The sequence below is a fragment of the Diplotaxodon limnothrissa genome, linkage group LG14, assembly GCF_057381915.1.
Source record: "Diplotaxodon limnothrissa isolate DT_005_m linkage group LG14, D_limnothrissa_male_GT1.1, whole genome shotgun sequence".
NCBI classification, from domain to species: domain Eukaryota; kingdom Metazoa; phylum Chordata; class Actinopteri; order Cichliformes; family Cichlidae; genus Diplotaxodon; species Diplotaxodon limnothrissa.
In genome coordinates, this window is record NC_140609.1 from 13,840,705 (window position 1) to 13,859,405 (window position 18,701).

Below are 18,701 nucleotides of genomic sequence, written 5' to 3' on the forward strand. Positions count from 1 at the left end.
CTTCTATCAGTGGTTCCCAGCATTTTCCATCCATGCCCCATTCAGATGGACAACACTGCTTCATCAACACTATAGTACATATATCTGTATATGTTATTTGGGTGTACATTCAGGATTATTTAGCCTAATGTTTAAGCTGTTATGTTCCGTTAACAAGAATTTTAGCTAACAGTTTATTCACACTTTTTTTGGCTTCCACTTTCATCTATTTATTTATTTAATCTATTCATTTATATATTTGTTTTATGTATATATTTGTTCAAGTTGGATAGCAACTTGAACAGCTCTTGTAACTTGTTAGCTCACTATAACTGTTAGCTAGCTATGACAATTGCCAGATTTTAATGTAATACTTAGCTATTTATGTCATTTTAGCTGTTAACCCCCCCCCCCCCACACACACACACACACACGCAAGTGAAAATTGTGAGTTATTCCTGAGTCGAAACTTGGTATGCAACTTGCTAACCTGCTAACATAAAAATGTGAGTTGCTGAAGGTAAAATAGTTTTTCTTTACGGATGGAAACAGGCTTTAATCATTTATCCATTATGTTTAGCTGACTATTTCATTTGTTTATTTATACAATTAGGTAATCGTTTAAATTGCTTGTTAAAACTTCTGTTTTTTTTCTAAAAACATTTCTTTAGCTCTCTCAGTTATTGAGCCATACCGTTAGCTAGCTAAGATAAATTTCCAACTTTCAGTCTAGTTAAGTTTAGTTACCTACTTCAACTATTAACCAATTAGGTTGCGCTAACAATGTAATGTATGCATACAGTTAATCATTTTTACTGCCCATCTAAACCTTTATGTTTATTATCTACATAATTTAACTCATGAGGCATATAGTTAGCTAGCTATGACAATTTACAACTTTTAATGTAATACTTAGCTATTTATATCATTTCAGGTGTTAACTGTGTAAGTTTGTTTCTGCCACTGAATAATAATTTAACTGTTGAGGCACACAGTTAGCTAGCTATGACAATTTTCCACTTTTAATTCATTACTTATCAACTTATCTTAATAAAATAATCTCTGCATTTATAATGTCAGGAAACAATTTTCATCCATGCTTTTCTAACCAGTCAGATATTTCTTGTCCATTTTAATCACTTGTGTTTTCTTTCGGTTGTTATTGGTTAACTAAAGGCGCAGTAACACTAACAGTGGTGCTCAAACCTATTCAGGTCAACTAAATTATTTATTCTTTTAATGCATCTCTGGCTTCCTACAAGATACCTGGAGAGGGAAGTCAGTGGGGTGGATAAATGCAAATATTATCAAATGACATTATTGTTTTTTAACTACACCACCAAGACTAAACGCATGTCAGCACAAATCCCCCAAACCAGAACGACACCAGCCTCGGTGACATTACTGTTTCATGAGGGTGGTAGATGATGCAACATGAGCTCATGTGGCTTTTGTCCATTATGTCTGTCACTACACCCTGGCAGCAGGCTACCAACAAATGATGATGAATATAATCTGCTATGATCACCACAGCAAAGAGGACAGTTGGCAGCCGTACTCTGATAATGAACAAAATCCAAGTAAATCAGCAAAAATTGCACCTGTATATGTTAAACTCCTAGAAAGATCATTTTAATGAGTCAACACCCACCTGGACAGCCTGTTAATGCCTTTTTAGTGAGTGCCTTCACCTGGCCTGAGGTTCGCTACACAAGTTTATTCCATGTGAACTTAATCTGGTGCTTAATCTGACATCTCGTAAAAATAGCCTGAGCACTATATGTCTAATAACTCTGCCGCCTGTTTATTTACTGCTGCGTTATTGTTTCTGTGGCTTTCTTGGTCTCTCAACATGCTTTTAAAAAGAAAATAATCTACTCTGAAAGCACTTTAAGCTCTGCTGTAATTCAGGAAGTAAAGCGAAAAAGCTACTGCCTCCGTAAATTAATTGACAGAATTTGTTTTGTTCATTTACCGAGCGCCTCTACAGTACTATGCACTTCTGCACACACAACTGCGATGCCAGAATAAAGGGCATAATAATACACAGTGTTTCGTGTCTTCACATAACAAATGCAGTGGTCCCACAAGCCACTGCCAAGCTGCACGATAATGCCAAGCTGTCAGAAAATCATGCAATCACAGAATGATTTATAACATTAATTACTGTAACTAGAATTTAATGACACTTAAAGGCAATAACAATAAGGCATCCTTCATATAGCTGCAAAAGACAGTTTGGTTGTACAAAACTGGTTCAGTAAAGATAGATCACATCTCTTATGACGACAGCTGTAAATATTACTGGAGAGTAGCATTGCTGGTCACCACAGCAGATAGCTCGGCATATTTGATTTGGCAGATTTCTAAACTGGATGCCCTTCCTAACAAAACCTCAGAGTGATGTGTGTCTCCACCCGGTATCTTTCACATGCTAGGCATATGTGTAACCACTACACTATGGAGCCACTGTAAATACAGGAGTAACACCCCAGGCTATACTGACTAGTTTAAATGGTCACATTTTAGTAATGAGTATGTTTCATTCGTATCATGTTTTATTCAATTCCTTTTTAGTGTTACAATAAAGTAAGGACTAAAGAAGATTACCGTATTTTTTGGACCATAAGGTGCATTAAGCGAAACAAAAGAGTCAGAGAAGTCAAACTTTACTCAACTCATTCTTCTTGCTTCCTCCACTTCTGTACCATTGATTCATTAATGTTGAATTCTCTCGCAGCTGCTCTATTACCGTGTTGTCGCAGTATATTAATGACTAACCTCGTATTGTGGATGGATTATCTCAGTTGTTCTGACTGAAGTTTGGTCCCTTTACAGCATCCTGCCAAGCGATTGGATTTATCCTTAACCATCAGGAACCCTCACGTTAACTTTTATCCAGTGGAAAAAAGTTGGCGTTCATCCTCCAGCTTCACTGTGTTTATGTTATGCTAACATAGCTGTGTCGCTAGCGCTCACGTAGCACATCATTATATACCAGCTAGCCCAACTTCAGTAACCCTACAAACATCACTGCTGTTTAGTTTTCTGTCTTCATTTATGTTGGAAGTGATAGCAGAGCTGTACGTTTTAATTTGTTCAGACATCTCTCAGTCAGAACATGCTATATCATGTTTAGGTGGAAATTAACGAGCTAACTTCCTGCTAACTTCTAAATCTGTTAAATTTAATAAATTCTGTTTTCATGGATGCCTGGATGTTAAACTTAATTGTTACACCTTGTAAAGCAGCAACGCTGATCATTTTATTAAAGATGAAATAATTTAGACAGTTTTTGACTCTCAGTGATGCTGCAGTGTTCGTTTGACTTTGGGGCCTAATGGGGACGGAGTTTTGGACCCAGATTACTCCACAAGGCTCCTGACTACGGCAGCCGTTCTAAAACATTTTTTGTCAGATTTTTCTAATGCCGTGTATCACATAAAATCGTATCGAGGTCAGTAAGCACAGCCAGAATTCATACATAAGACAAACTGGATTATAAGGCACACTGTCAATTTTTGAGAAAATTAAAAGATTTTAAGTGTGCCCTGTAGTGTGGAAAATGCAGTAAATGAGACTTATGACTGTGTGAGATGACATAATCCTTACCCACATCCTGCTCATATCAGTTAAATCAGCCTTGTTCCTCATGGAGTCCTTTATCACCTGAAGAATCAACAATGGAAACAAAGAGAGGGGAAACATCCTTAACATTGAGTATCAGAACACAGTTACAATAAGAGGGAGACAAAGTTTTCGTGTTTACGTACGTTCGGATGCCCGTCCCGCAGCAGCTTGTGGAAGACATGGCAGAACTTCCAGCAGAGCACGGCGTTGCTGGAGAGAGGAAGCCGGTTGACTGCCGCCCAGAAGGTGTGGGCACCTTTCTCATGATGGGTCCCCAAGATGCAGGGTGAGAGCGGCAGTCAAGGATCACAGGCTTACAGTGTTTGTGTAGCCTGGCGGAGCCTAAGTATTTACCAATCTCAATACAGAAAACTCTTATTTTAACATTTGTTGCATCTCCTTTGTGTGTGAATTTTTTTTAATGATCTCTTTTCTGATGTTTGAGGCCTTTGCTTAGCTCCGTCTCTGTGCAGGATGTTAGATGTTAGCAGTTTGGTGCTTTTTAGTCTGTCTGATAAAACAGAAATATGTCCGTCTAGCCTTCCATTTGGTTTTACACATGACTAAATTAGCTGTGCAGCAGGGCCATGTGCAGACGATGGGGTTACACAAAATTAGCTGTTTTGCACCAACACAGCCCTCCAGCTACGGAAGGATGATTTTGCACACACAACAAAGTCAAAACAAATGCTCTTCCTTTCCTCAAACACTCAAACAAACACACACACACACACACACACACACACACACACACACACACACAATGTTAGGATATTCCTGGCATGCTTCTCTTTGACAGCGACCTCCTGTGTGTTGATGGCCTTGTTGATGCTGACAGCCTGTGAAGAGGAGTAAAGAAAGGGCAGAAGAGAAGAGGGGAGAGAAGCAGAGGAAATAAATCAGCCCACAGCTTTTTTACTCACAGCAAAAAAAACAAGTCAAGTTTTTCATTTTAAAACTTGACATCCTTCCACCTTTCAGAAAGTTGCCTTTTCCCTTTTCTAACCACCTGGGGAATGAGAGGCAGCCCAGGTTTTTTTTATAACGCGCTGATTGACCCATTTTCTGCAGAGTTGGTATTCAAGGCAGCAGCTGAGAGGCCTCCTCTCTGCTGCTGAGGAGGATCTACAGCCTCGAAAGAGACGCGTGTGCTGCCAAATCTCAGCATGGAGTGCAGTCGGCAAGTTAAATTACAGACATGTGACAGAGCATGTAAGAAGGGCCGAAACGGCGCAGGTGCTTTTTTTTTTTTTTTTTTTTTAAATTCTCCTGCGTGTTTGTGTTAATTCACAGGATTAGATGTCATCATATATACGAACAAAGCAGGAAACAGTTGCAACATCTGCAGAGGATAGAGGCCGGACAGAAAACCACCACGGACTACTCTTCAGCAAACATAGTTAACATTAAGACTGTAACCAGACAGATTTAATGAGACGGCACCAGCAACCAGACACGTGCGGATAAGCAGGGGAGCATCTGTCTGTGCTATGACATCTACTGTACTGAGGAATGTTGGCCAGACTGAACCTGAAGCTCCTCCAACTTCAGCTCAAATTTTAAGAATCATCAGAGATGAATTACAGAACCACCAGAACACACTGGAATGACTTTTCACTTCTGCTCTAACCCAGTGTGACACAGTCACAAGGCTGAAAATGCTGCCACCGGTAGCTTGGATGGTGTTAGTTTGGCAGTTTTTGTGGGGATTTCTGGTTGTGCTATGGCACGCTATTAGCTTTCAGCAGGTACTATGGACACTCCCTCTCATTCTTAAACTACCCTTTAGATAAAAGCTCATGGTTCAGGCCATCATTTAGATATGCTGCTGTGGGCCCCCCCATTTTCCATGCATTTCTTTGCTACAGCCAATTACTTTTTGTTCTCTCTCTCTCGCTGTGGCCTACCTTTGTGCAGGCTCTACATGTTTCAGGTCTGCACTTCCTGGCCCACCAAAGTGGCGAGTATACCTTCTTAGCTGAGGCAGAAGCCACCAATCCCGAGTGTGGCTTAGTTTGGGGTTTCGTTTCAGTTGAAAGGGAGTCGTTTCTCTCAACTGTAACTTTCTATACAGGATATTTTTGGGTTTCTTTCTTTGTAACATAGGAAGGTGAAAATGAGGCATACTAAACATGCTCTAAGATAACTTATATTACGAACTACTACAAAATTAATAAAGTGCTATTCAAAGAAAAGCATTAAAAACACAACCACTATTTAATAAAACAAAGCCTGGGTGTCCAGCAATGCTTGCAGATTGTGAGGCTGGACTTTGCACAGCATAGCTTAAAAGCTAATGGTACCATGCTAACATGCAAATAATAAATAAGATGAAAAATTCCTCATTTATCCCATATTTGTAAAATTATTTTGTTACAGCCATCAACCGTAATAACATCAACAGCAGTAGTAGTAACTCCTCACACACAATCAGGGGCTCACCAACCAAACCTCATCTATATCAGGTATTGTGACCTCATTGTGTTGCCTAACAACAGCCTACCAATGGGCTAGAATGGCCATTGTCACATTTCCGCACCTGCATCCTTTTAATTTCAACACAATACACATTTGATTTACAGGCACCAAAGTTAAATCAGCCGTTTTATTATATTATAAAGTCATCACATGTCTTAGCAACCACCTAACAACAGACTAAAACTAAACACCCTGGTTCTTACTTGACCGCGCAAAGTGCTTTATACAACATGCCTCATTGACCCATCCATATGCGCACTTAACAACACATCGGAGAGCAACTTTGGGGTTCAGTACCTTGCTCAAGGACACTTTGGCATGCACTCTGGAGCAGCCGGGGATAGAAAGACCAAACTTCTCAGTAGTCAATCTAATTTGCATTAGACCTTCTTTACCTCCTGAGCTACAGCCACGCCAAATAAGTGCAGTAGCTTGAGTAATAGTAATAAAAAATTAAATAAACAGGGATAATAATTGATCTCTGTGCCAGACAGATATATTGCGTTACACAGACTGAAAGCACGAGGTATAAAACATTTCCTACATCCAGCCTCGTTTGTTTTCATCGTTTTAGTTTTATTTGTTAGCAGGAAAACACTTGCTCATTGAAAATGAAGTTTACAGTTTGAGTCTGAGTGGAAAGCAATTCGTTTTGTAGGCGCCTGGTCAGAAACCAGAATGTTGAAATGATCCAGAAATGAAAAACAGGAACTGAAATGATCACCCAGCGATGGCGCCAGAAGAAAAGCTAAAACAGAGTTTATAGCACCAATGATTAAAGCGATGAGGCAGAATTAGACATCTCATTCTTTCATATCCTCTATGCTAAATTTCCCAATTTCCCACAATGCAATATGACCTCAACGTTACACACTGGCTAATTTCGTCATCATTCGACTGCCTGACGCATCAGCAGGTCTTTTTTTCTTTTTTTTAACTCTACCCCTCACCAGTGCTGATCTACGAAACATAACCTGACTCATAACCGGTTTTGTGCAATCAAGTTCACTATTAAAATATCTTCACGTATTTGGTGGCGCCTTCTGCGATGTGGAAACTGGCCAGTGGACTTCCTCTTTGACTCAGCCTGTGGAGATCACCGATATGCGGACATTTTATGATAAACCATTTAACACCTGCTGAGAAATTTCCGTACACATTTTACTTATGATGAGAAAAACAAATAAACATCAGAGATCGCTGCATTTATTTGGATTCATCCTCTGAGGAATATCTGAACGGTCCAATAGGTCGTTTATTAATCAGAAGGTCAGCGGTTTCATCCCTGGCTTCCCTTCGTCTGCATGTAGAAGTACCCTTGGGGAAGATACTCATTTGTCGCCTGGAGTAGTAAGAAAGTACCTTGAGGGCTCAAACTGTGTAGGAAAGATATATTTGTGGCCCATTTACATTTGGACTGACAGAAATTTGCATCCATAGATACGTGCATGAAAAGTTCAAAAGCCTTCTAGCTGTTGTGTGAAAGTTTTCACGATGCTTTTAGGTTATGTCAGCTGGCAGCTGACCAAGAAAAACCCGCAAGTACAAATAAATATAAATCTTCTAGAACCCACATCGCTTCAGAGTTTTTCAGATAGTTTCTGTGAAGGCGAGGTGACGTGAAGCAGCATCTGGCTGACATTAAACACGAGGGGAAAACAAAACCGGGAAAAGTTCTACATCCAAACAGCTGACTCAAACGGAGCCCGAAATGCCGGTCTTCCGCACACACGACCAAACAGGGCAGCGTATCCTGCCGCTATCATTTGCAGGGTGTCTCCAGCAGAGAGCGAGGAGAGCGATGGGGATGGGGTCAGCAGAGGACGGGAGGCCTGTTTCATAATCTCACTTCCCACAGATGTTCAGAGTGCGCTCCTCCTCTTCCAGTATGTGAGCTGCCGGGACTGGAAGTTTACTGCGAGGAATCGGAAGAGGAGGAGGAGGAGGAGTGGGGTAGAAGGAGGTTGGAATGGGGAAGGGAAAGGAGAGATGAAAGGAGGAATGATCTGGGAGCAGGGATTTCTGTCAGTCTCTTTAGGAAAATTTTAAGATCTTCTCTGTGTCGAGCTGACCTCGGTGAATGAAAGGCTCCATATCTTCTTAGTCTGTCTCTGTGTGATCTTGCAGATACACCACATGTTGATGTTCGAGTTATCTTCTATTGCACAATGTTCTGACAGCATCCTGTGACTGAGCTTGACAGATAACTAGACTATAAATATTCTAGGTTTACAGCGAGTTTTATTTAGCTTTGGAAAGACAACCTGGGTGTGTGCACCTCGATCTACTTCAGATTTCCACAACGCTACCTGGTGTCGCAGACTGCTGAGAAAAAAAATGCCCGAGAGAGCCCATCTAGAAAGTATTTTCCTTCTAGCCACAATCCTGAAACAGATGACGTTTGGATCGGAGAAGAAGAATGTGGGTCTGGCTTGTCAAAACAACGGCAGACAATAGACCGCCACCTCCACACGCGCCATCACTCTGAGTGACATATCAGCAGCAGCGAAAGCAAGCAAGCAGGCAGGCAGGCAGGCAAACACAAGTTTACTGTTGAGAAAAATCTAATTTATGAGTTTGGTTCAGTCACAGGAGTGATTCAGTGATCATGAGAAGACGAGGAGGAATTCAGGAGCTGGTTGCTGTTTGCACAGCATCCGCCCCTCCGCGCTCAGGTCGTAGTCCTGTCGATGGTGAACAGCCGGCGCTATGAATCATAAAGGTGAGAAGAGACAGACGTGGATAACAGAAAGTGCGCTTATACTTTGGTGCAGTATGGGTGGGGACTCTTTATTAAAAGGAAAAGCCGTAAAACTTACAGCAAGAAAAGTTCAAAATCTATCCACTCTAAAGTTGTCCAGTGGGCCGGGTAGGAGCCTTTACTGAGCCGATTTAGGACCCAGGGCCTTATGTTTGACACCCCTAGCGTGACCTGGGGAGAGCAGGCACGTGGCGGGACACATGACGGCCACCGGCTAGTTGTTTCTATGTAGGCACAAAGTATAACAACCTGACGCCGCACGCTTTCTTGTTTTTTAAAAGGTTAAAGGTCGGCGCCGGATGTTTGCATCCTGACACGCACCGCTGGATATGATCTAGAAAAGCGTACGCGTGAAAACAGCCTGTGTCTGCTGATAGAGTCCACAAAAGGAAGGCCAGTGAGTTATGATCAGTCATGTGCTTTAAAAAAAAAGAAGAAAAAAAAAGTTAGACTTCCTGTTTACAAATAAACCAGAAGGTCTGACGACAGGATCTGGAAATTTATGGGAACTTTATGATTACTGGAATACTTTTCTTTGTTTTGTTTTTTGTTAAACAACCCTGAAGATTCTGTTCATGCACAAAAGGAAGAAAGAAAAAAAAAAAGACCCCATGCAGCTGCGAAACCCTGATTTCTTGCACCACCTGAGGCTGATACAGAGAATGGTTGTAGAAAGGCTTTCAGTGATGCAACACATTCAAAAAGCTATTTCTTCTCCAGAAACATTGAGGCTGTGTAGACTGATGCACCTGTGAGTATTTGGAATTAAACAGACTGAATTTGAAGCTTCGCGTGTGGAGGCTGGAACATGAAATGTGGCCAATGGCAACACAAAAAGCCTCAAATTAAGATAATATTGTCACTCCTTTTCAGGAGTTATGAACATATAGCGCTGTATTTATTTACACTTAAGAGTTTGAATACAATCTATACACACTTCTTGTGTTTTGCACCTTTTTCCTTCTTTTAAACACGATCCATATTTCTAAACATTGTATTCAAAGTGTAGGTTAACACTGAAACACCATGTCTACACTTAAGCCACATCTGCTTTACATTTTACTGATGAGGGAAGTGACTTTTGTGGCATTTCCTGTCATGGTCACTGGCTGCTAATTTGTCACAAGCACTAAAATTGTGACACTCGTGTTGTGATCTGCATGTGAGCTAACACAGCCTTCAGGGATCGAAGCTGTAAGTTTTAACATCGACAATTTGCTTTGCTTCTCCTTTTCTTTCCATCACACAAGAATAAAAAAGAAGAAGAAAAAAATCAAGGGATGATTGAGTAAACGCCAGTGCAACTGGTTCCCACATGAGGATGACCCAATTAGCCCACAGTGAGACTTTGTACTTTGTGTTAGGGTTGAATGGGAGTGCCAGCTGCCTAGATCTCCTGGCATTGGCTGAGGCGGCTTGCCGGCATCAATAAATCAGTGGCCTATTAGCCCCTCGCAGTGCAGCCACTCGGACCGGCTGACAAAGTCAAATGACGAGCAATTAAATCACAGGTGAGAGGAAAGTGATTATAAAGCTGAGGCGCAAAGATCCGCCCCGAGAGAGTCCTTAAACTGGGGAACCTACGTCACTGCATCTGCAGGGGGCCGGCATCTTTTGCGCTTCCCCTTTCCGCCCTGAAGCAAAGAGTCATAACGAGCCATCAATCAATTACTCGCCGACGCAACACAGAAGTCCTTTCTGCTTCTTGATATCTACAGAAACATCTTCTTTTCCACAGTTCTGCTTTCAAACAAAGTGTTATTGATACAGTGTTGAAAGCATGCAAAGTCGGGCCTGGCAAGCACCAATCAGCTCTTCTGTGGAAAGCGCGGCATTGATATGCTGATCGTGGTCTGGCTGCGCCCGCTGAAGGCCCAGCGCACAGCACCCAGAGGGAGAAAGCATCTTCTGCCTGCTAAACGAACCGGCCCTCGCTGAGCGACTCCCTTCCCCAACCCTCCGCCTCCCAAAGAGCATGTGACTAAAAAGCGATGTTGGGCGATTTGATTCCCATGTCAGTCCCGGAGACATGTCATCTTATCGTGGTCACTTTATGACGGTCACAGAGAAAAGACAGCGCTCTCGGATATTTTTGTCTCTGGCGCGTTGTCGCACATTTCATGTCAGCATTAGTGCCGAGAATAACTCAAAGCTAGTGATGCTCAATCATGAGAAAATGACTGTGGAAAACCTCGGCAGGGCCAAATGAGAAGGGGGAGAGTAAATTCGGCAACACTTGTTCTCACTGGATTTAAGCAGGAGGAGGAGGAGGCGGCATCCTTAGCATGGGAGTGGAGTGATTAATTTAAGTTATGGTACTATGATTATCTGACAGCAGTTATTTAGGTGTGGATGGAGGAGAGAGCTCATGACAGGCCGTGGAGTCTGCTTTAGCTTCACCCATGTTCCCAGTGATTCTGACTCTGGCATGATATCAACAAGTGAAGCCTCTGGTCTTAAAACCTTCATTATGGCACAGCTAAGAAGGACTGCGTGTCTGTATTTAACAGCTGCATGCTTTCCCAATCCTTTTGCAATGTTTCCTCCTTCCGATTTAACCTCTCAGCACACCCAACAGGGGACAAGAGCCCAGAATGCTTTCACCAAGTCTGTCACTGTTCCCAAACAACACAGCAGACACCAAACTGCTGTCATACCTTTTGAGCTACCCGTCTAAATTAAAGACGGATGTCTCGGAGGCCGAGGCTGGAGCTGCTGCCGAGACCGGTCCAGCTATTCTGCTATAAAAAGGGTAAACAGCGATGGGATGGAGGAAGGAATGAAAACAGGAAACGTGCAGGCTGTGAATGCAGGAGCCCTGTTAACGCTGAGGTGAGGCAGAGGAGGCACGGTCATTGTGGCTGACGCTGTAGGGGTGGAGGTGAAGGAGAGAAGGGGGGGGGGGGGGGGGGGGGGTTGCAGGCACTCAGTCAGGCTTCCTGTCTTGGCACACCCTCCACTGCCCATTTCCTGCCTGCTGAAAAATGCCCAAATCCACAGCACCCCCGCCTTCAGCTAAAACCTTGCTCAGTCAAGCCAGACAGGGAGCAGCTGAGACCAAACACTTTGCTCTGTCTCCATTTCCTGCCAGATCCCCTCCAGGTGTCTTTGTGTGAATACACTCAGACCTTTAGGAACACGGATATTTAAAAATGGGCAGTCAGCGATCGCTAACAGATGACCTGAAATAACAATCTAAAAAGAACATGCCATCTCTCCCCACTTCACAGACCGTAATATTTAGACACAACTTATCAAGCACACACATCTGTTTGCAAACACCTGCATGCTTACATGTGAAGCGCACACACACTGTGAATAGCATTTTCTGCTCAGCTGATCAATAAAAGTCTGATATTCACTGAATATGTGTTTTGTCTCCAGCTCAGTATATAGAAAAATCCAAAATGATCTTTAATTCATATACTATCAAATGTTTAAAGAACAATATTTGTACTGTGTCTTATCTCTTTCTAAAAACCTTTGGAGTCTGCACATGGTGTCATACCTGGAGAATACAGTACTGTGCAAAAATGTTTAGCCAGGCCTCACCTCTTATTAAATTTGGCTTCAAGTAGCCAGACTTTAATGTCTTTTTTTAAAGATTACAGTAAACCCAAAAGCAAAGTCGCCAGCTGGAAAACGAAACCATTGAGCTCAAAGATGTGAAGGGGAAGTGCAGATTTGGAGACAAGCCTTTCTGTGTTTGTTCTTATGAAACCTCCCTTTTACATATACACACATGACCTAATCCAACTGTTTAATCTAAAAACACAGATTACAGCAGTATGATATAGTGGTGTAAACATTTTTTTTGGACTATACCTCCGATGAGCATGGTTTCGGTGCACTCGGTATCTGACTTCGGGTTTCACACACTAAAAATATCCGCCTATTTCCTCGAAAATAAAACAACAGCCTTCATGGTTCAACGTGCACAAGTAAAAGTATACGTGGTAAAACTGAGAGCTCGCCTTACCGTGGTGCATTTCACACAAACAAGCAGCCTCCTCAGAGGTCACAACACCATGAAATAACAGTTTTTATTTATTCTTTTACAAATCCATTGAAAGAAAAAAAAAAATTGGATAATAACAGGAAAAGCGTTTTTGGCCCAAACATTTTTCCAAGAGCGACTCCACCCGGCTGAAAAGGTCACCGGTCTGAACAGAGCCCTCTGTGTTGCTTGTTTCAGGACCATGTTATGTGTCGCGTCTGACGTGCAAATCTGCTCCCGTGTGAGCCTCCTCGCATCTCTCAAAATTCAGGCTTGCACTGACGCAAAGAGGGCAGAGTGAGAGTTTTTTCTTATGTGCACGCAGGGAGCAAAAATTACAAACCCATGCATGCTACACAGGTGTCACTGCAGGCACTGAGGGAGCATTATCAACCCAGCGAGCTGAATCTGGAATGCAATGTACAATTTTATCATAGAGTGAAGGTGAAACCAGCCACCAGCCTAGTAACAATGGCTGCCAGTCATGTGCAGGCCCCTGAGGCTGTAACTGGGAGCTTGTTTTCCACCTAATGCACCGAGTATCTCCTGTCCCATTAATAACGGGGCAATGGGTGATGCAGATAAGCCCAGCGGGATGTTGCAGTCTCATAAGAGCCCACTAAAAAGCATGCAAACATACAGCTCCGGGATGTTTGGAGCGTGCGACCTAACAGCAATGGGTTCGTCGCTGAGGGTAGAGGTGGAGGGTGGCAGCTGGTTAAAGTCACACGTAGGTCGAAGGCCGGGCTCCACCACAATTAAACTCTCAGCCCTTCATCCCCGTGGCAGGCTTTTGAGCCCCTCCTCTCTTTGCAACTCTGCGTGAAAAAGCCTCACGGCCTCGCCTCAACTTCCTGAAGACGTATCAGTAAAAGCCACATCTGTGCACCTCAGCTCACCCCACCTCACAGCACAGCAATAACCGAATCTACACAGGCGTCACAATCATCTGCTTCCGTGGCTTCTTTTTCATTTTATCTAAAACAAACTGTTTCAGCTGATGCAACAATGGGGCAAACGTTCAGCTGCACGTTAGCACAAATTTCTAATCGGCCAATCAAATGCCATTAACTCAGTGCATGAAGGCATGTCGACATGTAGAGAAACTCAAGACGACATTCTGAAGTCCAAACTGAGCATCAAACTGAGAATGAAAGGTCATTTGATTGACTTTAAACGTAGTGTGGTTGTTAGCCAGAGTATTTCCGAAAGTGCTGATCTACTGGGATTTTCCTACACAACCATCTCTAGAGTCTGGGGAAAAAAAGAGGACGAAAATATCCAGAGAGAACAATTCTCTGGGTAAAAATGACTTGTTGATGTCAAATAAGAAAGCCCGGAGTACCTCGAGCTGATAGGAAGGCAACAGTAACTCTAGCAATACTTGTTAGAACCGAGGTATGCAGAAGAGCATCTCTGAATGCACAACATTCAGATGCAGCAGAAGAGCACACCAGGTGACACTGCTGTCAGCTAAAACAGGAAGCCGTGGTCCGGACTCATCGGAAATGGACAATAGAAGGTTGGGAAAATGTGGCTTGATCTGATGAGTCTCTATTGCTGCTGAGAGATTCTGACGATGGCGTAAACAACACAAAAGCATGGATCCATACTGCTTTGCATCAATTATTCCGGCTGCTGCTGGTGGTCTAATGATTTGGGGGATATTTTCAGAGCACCATGTCACCAAGCTCAGATCATCTCAAACTGGTTTCTTGTACATGACAGAGTTCACTGTACTGACATGAACTCGACAACCACCAGGTCTCAATCGAACAGTGCACCCTTGGGATGTGGTGGAACAAGAGATTCATATCATGAATGTACAGCCTACAAAGCCACAACAACTGAAGGAATGTTTCCTGCACCTTGTTTAATCTATATCATGACGAATTAAGGCAGTCCTGAAGGTAAAAAACAAATAAATAAAAGAGTCCGGTGAGTGTATATTTACATAAAGAAACTGTAGGTCTATAAGCATTCATCCATTCTTTGCCGCTTATCCTTTTCAGGGTCGCGGAAGGGCTGGAGGGCTGTCATCATCTCTAAACAACACACCCTGCATACCTTCAGCCACATTCCTCAGTGTTTCATCTCTGCTGTGCATCACCAGATTACCTGTGGTGGAGCGGTGATGCACAGTCTGCAAGACCCACTGGACAGTGGCAGAAACAACATGTAGAAAAGCTTTGATTGGAATACTTTACACTTTCCCACTTTTTCTCGAGGTTCAGCTAAAATAACCTGTTAATTGCAACTGGAAGGTGATGCCCTAGGAGGCTTTCCATCGCTACACCTACCTACACCATGTCTACACGTGACTGACTTCACGTGGGCGGCTGAGGTTTTTTCTTTCCTCACAGCTGAGAGACTGATTTTCCTGTTCCACCTATGGACAGCCTGTCAGGATCCGGTGCATCGTTGCAGAATTTACACTCGCTGTGCTTTTCCTCCACAAACCTTTGAGTCTCCAACCTGGTTGGGGATTACTAGAGAGTAGGCTTTCTCATCAAACCACACACACACACTCTTACACTTCAGTACAAAAGGCTAAAAGTGCAACCCCTTCATCCACTGTGAAAGGCTTCTTGTGCACCTGCTTCAGCAGTCCAAGCTGCACCTCTTTTGCCTCATCCCCATCGCTCTGAGTCAAAGGAAGATGAACAGGCAAATGTGGAATAAACTCCACATCGATCGCCAGTTTGGAAACATCACTGCTTGTGAAGAAGTTGTACTTTAAATTCACCCTTAGAGCCCCCAGTCTCTTGATTCTGTGTTATAGAGCTTTAACTACACACTCAGACTGGCCTTGAGGTTTGTCAATAAGATCCTGTAATTGACATTCATGGCGCATTTAAACCATGCTTGCAGAACTTTTTCCTCTAACCTGCAGCATAAACAGAGCTCTGGTTAACACAGGAAACATTTCCAGGTCTCAGAAGAACACTATATTAAAGCCAAATGTGTGAATGGCTTCATTTACTTGCAATAGAAATGTAAAGCCTCCAGAGAGTAGGCTGCATTAACACAATCGTGTGCTTTCTGACTCTTGGTTTCATCATTTCCCCGACTAAATGCAGCTGTTCTTTCACTACAGCAGCTCGCAAAACCCTGGAATAAACCCACGGGAGACCTCCGAGCTTTCACAACAAAACCCAAACTTCCCACGGACGCATTTAGCTGCCATGTAAACAGCAGACAGAGCAAGTCCCTGCTTGCACCGAGCCCAACTTGCATGTATTCACCCTGCTGAGTGTAGTGTGTGCGCTCAGGACTTCTTGGACACCACCCCCACCTCCACAAAAACATGCAAACCCTGTCGCTTTCTCCTTTTTTCTCTTAATATCCGTCCTTAGCTCACATAAAGACAACCCGATCGGCTCTTCGGGACTTACGATTTTGCTCAGATCCATGATCGTCCTTCCAAGACGGCGAGCGGGGGATCCTCGGAGCTGCTGGCTCTCTCCTAACGCGCAGTAACGGGAAAGCGACTGAGCCTACAAATGCATTTGGGAGGAGAAGAAGGGGGGAGGAGGTGGCGAGGGCCGTTAGCTCAACATGTGTCCCGATTTGGTATTAAAATGCTGCTCTATTCTTCCTTTGCTTCCTTCCGCGTCCAGTCTGCTTTTCTCCGCGAGCTCTGCGCGATCTCTTATCGGCGAGGACTTTCAGCATCCGACCCGGCGAGGAGCTCAAGCTGTGTGGGAGGAAAAACCCAGAGGACTACCGCTACCGATAGGCGCTCGTTTCACTTTAAAAGGGGCAAAAGAAAAGACAATCACCCCACTCGCATGAATCAGCCCTCGTAGGGGCAAACACTGAGGCAGGAGGCTACCTTTATTTTGCAAATAGCCCGCTCTCCTGTTAGACAATAGTAGCATGGAGCCTGCAGAGTGGGATGGCTCAAACACGGTGGGTTTCAAACTGGGGTCCGGGGAACCGCCGGGGGTCCTAACAGGGAGAGAAACAAAACGGGGTGGGGGGTGGTTGGGGTTTGCAACTTCCACTGCTGCTCCATTCACTAGTAGGAGTAACAGATGATCACCTGATCTAAACTGCAGCAGGAGCCAAAAGACCATCTACCCCTCCCCTATCTCCAAAAAAATAAAGAAATTTAAAAAAATTTAATCATCTTCCTCACCGTGAAAATCAGAAAAAGCAGGAAAGAGAAGAAGATGTGGGAACAACAACAGACACTTAGATCAAATGTAGCCAAAAGAACAAAAAGGCTGTGGTACAAAGAAAACTCAACAACTCAACTATACTGACAGTATACAGTAGGCCCCCTATATTTCCATACTTTATATGCACACACTGCCTTAAACCCTTATCTTGACTGACTACAGTTAAGCCTGGAAAAAAGCAACTTTCAAAAGGTGAAAAGTGGGGGAAAGGAGCTCAGCGTCCACCAGGAGATCACTCCTGGGCAACTGATGCCCCCATCTGGTGCCTCTGAGAGTCTTCAGTTATTCTGTGTTTGTGTCAGCCTGCAGGATTTGAGCTTCACAACAGCTTAAAGTTTCAGGCCCTTTTGACTCAGAAAATTCTGGGAGAGTCGTCTATAACAGACCCTCCATAAAGATACCATTTTAACATGACATAGCAGGTAAAATGCAGGTGTTACTAATCCCGTAAACTAAGCCTCTGTACTGAAATATGAGCTTCATTAATTCGATCAGCAAGTCCTAGATGCTTTTCTTCATACCTTTGTTGTAACGAGTGGTTATGAGAGTTACTGTTGCCGTCCTATCAGCTCAAAGCAGTGTGGTCATTCTCCTCTCACCTCCAACATCAACAAGTCAATTTTTACCCAGAGAACTGACCAGCCCAGCCCGTCTGGCACCAACAACTATGCCACATTCAAAGTCACTTAAATCACCGGGATGATGCTCGGTTTGCATTTCAGCAGGTCGTCTCGACCACGTCTGCATGCCTAAATGCATTGTGTTGCTGCCACGTGATTGGCTCATTATACAGTTTCATTAACGTGCTGTTGCACAGGTGCGCCTAATAAAGTGGCCAGTGAGCGTATATAAACAGCATATTGACTAACTTCAATTCACATTTTAGGGACCAAGTGTGGACTCAGCCGTACACACAGAAGTGTCATCCTGATGCCAATAACTAGACTGTATAAAGTCGCCAGTGTGTGCGAATCTGTGCAAATCTGCGCAAAACATCCAGGCAGAGTGACAAAGACTCATCCTCAATGAAAAAGAGACAGTACAACCGCCAACATCAACGAGGCAGTCTGGGATTACACAACAGAAGACTCGGAGACAGCCAGTGAGCCCACAGGATCCATTTTTAAAATCCAGGCCAGGCTTTCAATCACAGCTGACCAACCAGGGCCAGGCCAGCCACAATAATCAATATGTTACTCATTAGACTATCGGGTGTGCGCATTAAACCTCCAGGCTGCCCAGCAGTCAGTCTAAAAACAATGCAGGCTATTTTCCACCGAGTCTCCTCACTTCCTGGTACGGCGTGGGCCCATCGCCGAGCATTTCTCACATACAGCAGTCCCACTCTGTCTCTGTCTTCATTTTGACTCAGCAACACTCATCTCTGTTTTTGTCTAACCAGCTTTAAAAGGACACATCTCCGAGTTTCAGTCATTGTTTTAATTTAGCCGTATGAAGCATGTAAAAGTGCTCAAGGTGTTTCAGCAGTTAAATCAGATGTGGGCTAGGATTGCTGAGTAAGTGCAGTTCAATACGGGCTGGCTGGGTTGTGCTGTCAGCATACATCATGTGCCATCTTTTTTCCTGTTCCAGTAAACCTCTCACAGTCCACTTGAACCGTGATGTCATACTGCACCTTCCTGACTAAAGGTTAAGGACCAAGAAGAGCAAT

General features: G+C 43.5%; 1 protein-coding gene across 1 annotated transcript in view; it reads right to left on the reverse strand.

Annotated features, from left to right (window-relative positions):
* The window catches only part of hip1 (huntingtin interacting protein 1), a 51,249-nt gene that overhangs the window by 26,490 nt on the left and 6,058 nt on the right, over positions 1–18,701 (reverse strand). Inside the window, exons 2-4 of the mRNA XM_085371327.1 lie at positions 4,385–4,448; positions 3,753–3,895; positions 3,592–3,648 (exon numbers count right to left, since the gene is read on the reverse strand). Coding sequence (XP_085227453.1) covers positions 3,592–3,648; positions 3,753–3,895; positions 4,385–4,448 — 264 coding nt within the window. The remainder of the gene's footprint in view (positions 1–3,591; positions 3,649–3,752; positions 3,896–4,384; positions 4,449–18,701) is intronic.